The sequence below is a fragment of the Thamnophis elegans genome, chromosome Z (genome assembly GCF_009769535.1).
Source record: "Thamnophis elegans isolate rThaEle1 chromosome Z, rThaEle1.pri, whole genome shotgun sequence".
Classification (NCBI taxonomy): Eukaryota; Metazoa; Chordata; class Lepidosauria; order Squamata; family Colubridae; genus Thamnophis; species Thamnophis elegans.
In genome coordinates, this window is record NC_045558.1 from 4,533,811 (window position 1) to 4,539,021 (window position 5,211).

The following is a 5,211-nucleotide window of genomic DNA, read 5'->3' on the forward strand; positions in this document are numbered from 1 at the left end:
CCCTCCTTCCTTTTTTCCTCCCTCCTTCCTTCCCTCCTTCCGTCCTTCCTTCCCTCCTTTCTTCCTTTTTTCCTCCCTCCTTCCTTCCTTCCCTCCTTCCGTCCTTCCGTCCTTCCGTCCATCCCTCCCTCCTCCCCCCTCCTTCCTCTCTCCCTCCCTCCCCCTTCCTTCCTTCCTTCCTTCTTCCCTCCCTCCTTCCTTCCTTCCTTCCTTCCCTCCTCCCTCCCTCCTACCCACCCTTCCTTCCTTCCTATTTCTGTAGCCACACATCTCAGAAAACGTCTCTGGGCGGCTCACAATTGAAAACATATTATTGCAATTAAAATTTGAAAACATTAAAAAAAAATGTTTACAAAAACAGTAAAATGGTTTTTAAAAAATCATTGTTTAGTGGTCTTCCATCTAGTCTAACCTCAATTTAGCTTTGCAAAGTCAAATATGATTAGATGATGATAATGATGATGAGATTATGAGCCCCCCTGGAGTGGCATTGCAACTGAAAGAAAGCAGATCTAGAGATCCCTGATCCAGATTTGGAGAAATTTTGCCTTTCTTGCTCCCTGCCCAGCCCCAGCGCAGCACCCGCGACAACGCTTCCCCTCCACCCGCCCCAGTCTTTGAACAGTGGCATCATCTTTCTTGGAGGCGAGCCCGGGCTTCTCCCTGGCGACGGTTGCCGCGGCGACCGCGTCCATAGCAACGCGCCCTGCCTCCGCAGCGCCTTTGCCGGGGAGCTGCTCCGCCCCGGGGCTGTCCGGCCATAGGAGGAGGGCGCCGGACCCGGAGGCGGCGGTGGGTGAGTGGGGCTGCTGGAAGGGGGGGCATACTGGGGGGGGGCTTTCTGCACACCCCCTTAGGGGGGTTCTGGCTGGGGGAGCAGATACAAAGTCCTCCCCCTCCCCCCTTTTGGATCCTCTCTGAGCCTCCCCAAGTTGCAAAGAGGGCTCTCCATAGATCCCACCCCCGATTTAACGGAGTTTAAACTCCGTTTTCTAAACTTCCCCCTCCCTCCCCGCCACCAGGTCTGTTCTAAGCTCTCCCCAAGTATCGAAGGTCTGAAGATCTCGGAATGTCGAAGCGAAGTTGGAGCCAGGCGGAAGAGGAGCCAATTAACCAACTTTCGGTTTCAGGTTGCCTTGAGTAGGTCTGAGAAAGGTAAGCCCACAATAGTGGGGTGGCCCCAGCTGGCCTTGGGAATCTTGATAGAAAGTGGGGAGGAAGACAGACAGAGAGAGAGAGACAGAGAGACAGAGAAGGATGGATGGATGACATTAGAAGGATAGATAAATTGATTGCAGATAATAGAGAGAGACAGAGACAGATGACCAGGAAGGATAGATATAAGTAGGTAGGCAAATGAAATAATGATAGAGATAGAGAGAAATAACAAAGATAGATTAATTGAGAATGATAGAGAGAGAGAGAGAAAGAGAGAAGACAGAAGGAGAGATTAAGGTAGAAATAGAGAGAATGATAGATGGGAGAGAGAGAGTACAGAAATAGATGATGCCTGTAGAGAGGAGAGAGAGAGAAAGAGATAGGGAAGCATGAATGGATGGATGGATGACATAGATAATAGATAAATTGATTGTAGATAAAAGAGAGAGACAAAGGCAGATGACACAGAAGGATATAGAAAGATAGATAGATAGAGAGATAGATGATAGTAGATAGATAGATAGATAGATAGATAGATAGATAGATAGATAGATAGATAGATAGATAGATACTGTATGAAATAATGATAGAGATAGAGACAAATTACAAAGATAGATTGAGATAGACAATAGAGAGAGAGAGAAGACAGGAGGATGGCTAGATAGAGAGATGAAGGTAGAAATAGAGAGATAGAGAGAATGACAGATGAGAGAGAGAGGGGGAGGGAGGGAGAGAGAGATGGGGAACGGATGGATAGATAAATAGATGAGAAAGAGAATAGGTAAAAGGATGGATGGATAGGGGGATGAATGCTATAACAGAGACAGAAGAATGGATGGATGGATGAATTCAAGAAAACAACCAAGCTCAGAGAGATTCTGGCTGGGGAATTCTGGGAGCTGAAGTCTGTCTGAAACTCCTTAAGGTGGAAAACCACTGCTGTTGCTTCGCCCTATAAATTTGGAGATTTTTTTTTTCTGAAAGCGAAACTGGTGGAAGATCTTTGGGCATCTTAATGTGATTCCCCTTTTCAAAGGGCGCAATGGAGGCTGATGAAGCGGTCAACGAAAACCTAAAAATGCAGTTCAAGGCTCTGCAGGAGCAGCAGCAGAAAAGGATGAAAAATCTGTTGGAGAAGAAAAAGGAAGCCCAGCACAGCCTAAAACAGGACAACAAAGAGAACCAAGACAAGGCCTTTGGGATACCAGACACGCTGAGCTTTTCGCTCTTGGCACCCGAGATGTCCGATTCAGACATTGGATCAAAGTAAGAGGGAAATCTGGTTAAATTCCACATGACTGGGATTTGTTTTGGAGAGAAACTAGAATTTCATTCCGACAAAATCCCCCCCCCCAAGCCCCATTGCAATCACTTAACGACTGCCACAAAAATGTTGTAAAATCAAGTGGGTGACATGGGTTGCCTCGACTTACAACCTTCCTAGTGGAAATTCCTGACTCAGTTATGGTCATAAGTCAAAGACAACAGTTATTCCTGAACTTGAAACAGTTTGTTCTAGTGACCTATTGAGCCGAGGTGGCGCAGTGGTTAAATGCAGCACTGCAGGCTACTTCAGCTGACTGCAGTTCAGCAGTTTGGCTGTTCAAATCTCACCGGCTCAGGGTTGACTCAGCCTTCCATCCTTCCGAGGTGGGTAAAATGAGGACCCGGATTGTTGTTGGGGGTGATATGCTGACTCTGTAAACCGCTTAGAGAGGGCTGAAAGCCCTATGAAGCGGTATATAAGTCTAACTGCTATTGCTATTGCTATTACCTTTCAAAGTTGCAATGGTACTGACCAAAGTGACTTAGGACTGTCGTTCACACTTATGACCGTTGCACCATCCCTGTGGTCACGTGATTAGAAGTCGGATGCTTGGCAACTGGCATTGTTTTATGACGGTTGCGTTGTCCTGGGGTCACGTGATCCCCTTTTGGCAGGGAAAATCAATGGAGAAGCCAGATTCACTTAACAACCACGTGACTGCAATGGTTTACTTAACAACGGTGGCACAAAAAGTCATAAAATGGGGCATGACTCATTTAACAACTTGTTTCACTTAGCAATGGATGTTTTGGGCTCAGTCATGGTCATAGGTGGAGGACTAACTGTAATTAAAGGGGAAGAAGTGCAGATTTCATTGCTGCCCAAATTCCTTCTTTTCTTTTTTTCCGACCCTCGGCCCTTCCACTCTGAGGATGGATTGCAACCACAGACTAGATCAAGCTGCCTGTTTCTCTTCTAGATTGCTGGAAACTGAAAATGAGCAGCTGCAGCACCAACTCCGGGAGCTGGTGGATGAGAATGGCCGGCTGTACAAACTCTTGAAGGAAAGAGATTTGGAAATAAAGCAGCTCCATAGGAAGATTGAGGAGGAACGGCTGGCTCTACTTGGTGAGCAAAAGGCCAGATTAAATTAACAACCCCCAGCCCCAATCACTTATGTAATTCCCTTTTCCTGGAGATAATGGTACATGCCACCAAGTCTCCCAGAATGCTTTCTTGCTTTCCTTCCTTCCTTCCTTCCTTCCTTCCTTCCTTCCTTCCTTCCTTCCTTCCTTCTTTCTTTCTTTCTTTCTTTCTTTCTCTTTCCTTCCCTTCCTTCCTTCTTTCTTTCCCTTTCCTTCCTTCCTTCCTTCTTTCCTTCCTTCCATCCTTCCTTCATTTTTCTCTTAGCTTCCTCCCTCTCTCTCCTTCCCTCCTTTTTCTTTCCTTCCTTCCTCCCTCCTTCCTTCTTTCTTTCTCTTTCTTTTCTTCTTTTCTTCCTTCCTTTGGTCTTTCTTTCTTTCTCTTTCCTTCCTTCCTTCCTTCCTTCTTCCCTTCCTTTCTTCTTTTTTCTCTTTCCCTCCTCCCTTCCTCCTTCCTTCCTTTCTTTTTCTTTAATTCTTCCTTCTTTCTTTTTTGTCTTAGCTTCCTCCCTCCCTCTCTCCTTCCTTCCTTCTTTCTTTTTCCTTCCTTCCTTCTTTCTTTCCTTCATTCTTCCTTGCTCCTTCCTTTCTTCCCCTTTCTTTCTTTTTCTTTATTTCAAGGACCTTAGTAAGGAAGGTTTTAGAAATTCCATCCAAGTTTAGATTGGTCCAGCCAAATGCTAGATTTGGTTTTTTTTCCCCGGTGTGAAGGAGAACAATTATCATACAAGGTGGGAAACTGAGCCAGTTTAATATAGAAGATCTGGCCTGGAAACCAGGGGATAGTGAGTTCTAGTTTCGCCTTAAACCATAAAAGCTGGCTGCATGACTTTGAGCCAATCACCAGAAGACGATGAGTTTTAGTCCCACCTTAGGCATGAAAGCTGGCTGGGTGATATTGGCCAATCACTCTCTCTCAGCCCAGCCACTTCACAGGGTTGTTGTTATAGGAAAAACAGGAGGAACAAGGAGTATTAGGTATGTTTGGGGCCATGAATAACTTAAAAAAGTAATACAGGTGGAATTAAACTAATAAATAAATAATAGATATATAAATTTCAATCTCCTCCTCCTCTTCTTCCTCTTCCTCCTCTTCTTCCTCCTCTTTCTCCTCCTCCCTCCTCTTCTTTCTCCTCCTCCTCTACCACCTCCTCTTCTCCTCCTCCTCCTCCTCTGCTAATCCCACTCCCTTCTGGCACTGATGGTGTTCCCTAGTTGGGCCATGAAATGTCTGTGAGAAAATAAAGCTGAAAAGAGCACCGAGGACACCTCGTCCAACCCTGAACTATAAATATATCTCTAAAGACACCCTTCCTTTTTTTCAGCTACCATTTCCTTTTTTTAAATTTTATTTTAGGGACCACTGGTTTATCGGGGGATGTCGCAGCTTCTAAAATTGTGGAGCTGGCCAAGCACAACCGGCACATGACAGCTGAGATGGAGAGGGAGAAAACCAGAACGAAGCAGCTGAACAATCGGGTCAAACAACTGGAAAAAGATGTGAGGCTTTACTCTGTTAGCACAGGACTCTGATGATGTTCTGGCTTAAGGCTGGGTGGCTTTAGGCCAGTCACCAGGGGACTGGGAATTCCAGTTCCACCTTAGGCATGAAAACCAGCTTGGGTGACTTTGGGACAATTACCA

The 5,211-nt window shown here is 45.7% G+C and overlaps 1 protein-coding gene across 1 annotated transcript in view; it reads left to right on the forward strand.

Moving 5' to 3' along the window:
• The first annotated feature begins 727 nt into the window (after positions 1–727).
• Positions 728–5,211, forward strand: part of CCDC13 (coiled-coil domain containing 13) — a 29,883-nt gene continuing 25,399 nt past the window's right edge. The window contains exons 1-5 of the mRNA XM_032237617.1: positions 728–796; positions 1,023–1,155; positions 2,195–2,424; positions 3,405–3,553; positions 4,925–5,067. Of these exons, the coding sequence (XP_032093508.1) occupies positions 2,201–2,424; positions 3,405–3,553; positions 4,925–5,067 (516 nt within the window). The 5' untranslated portion in view covers positions 728–796; positions 1,023–1,155; positions 2,195–2,200. The remainder of the gene's footprint in view (positions 797–1,022; positions 1,156–2,194; positions 2,425–3,404; positions 3,554–4,924; positions 5,068–5,211) is intronic.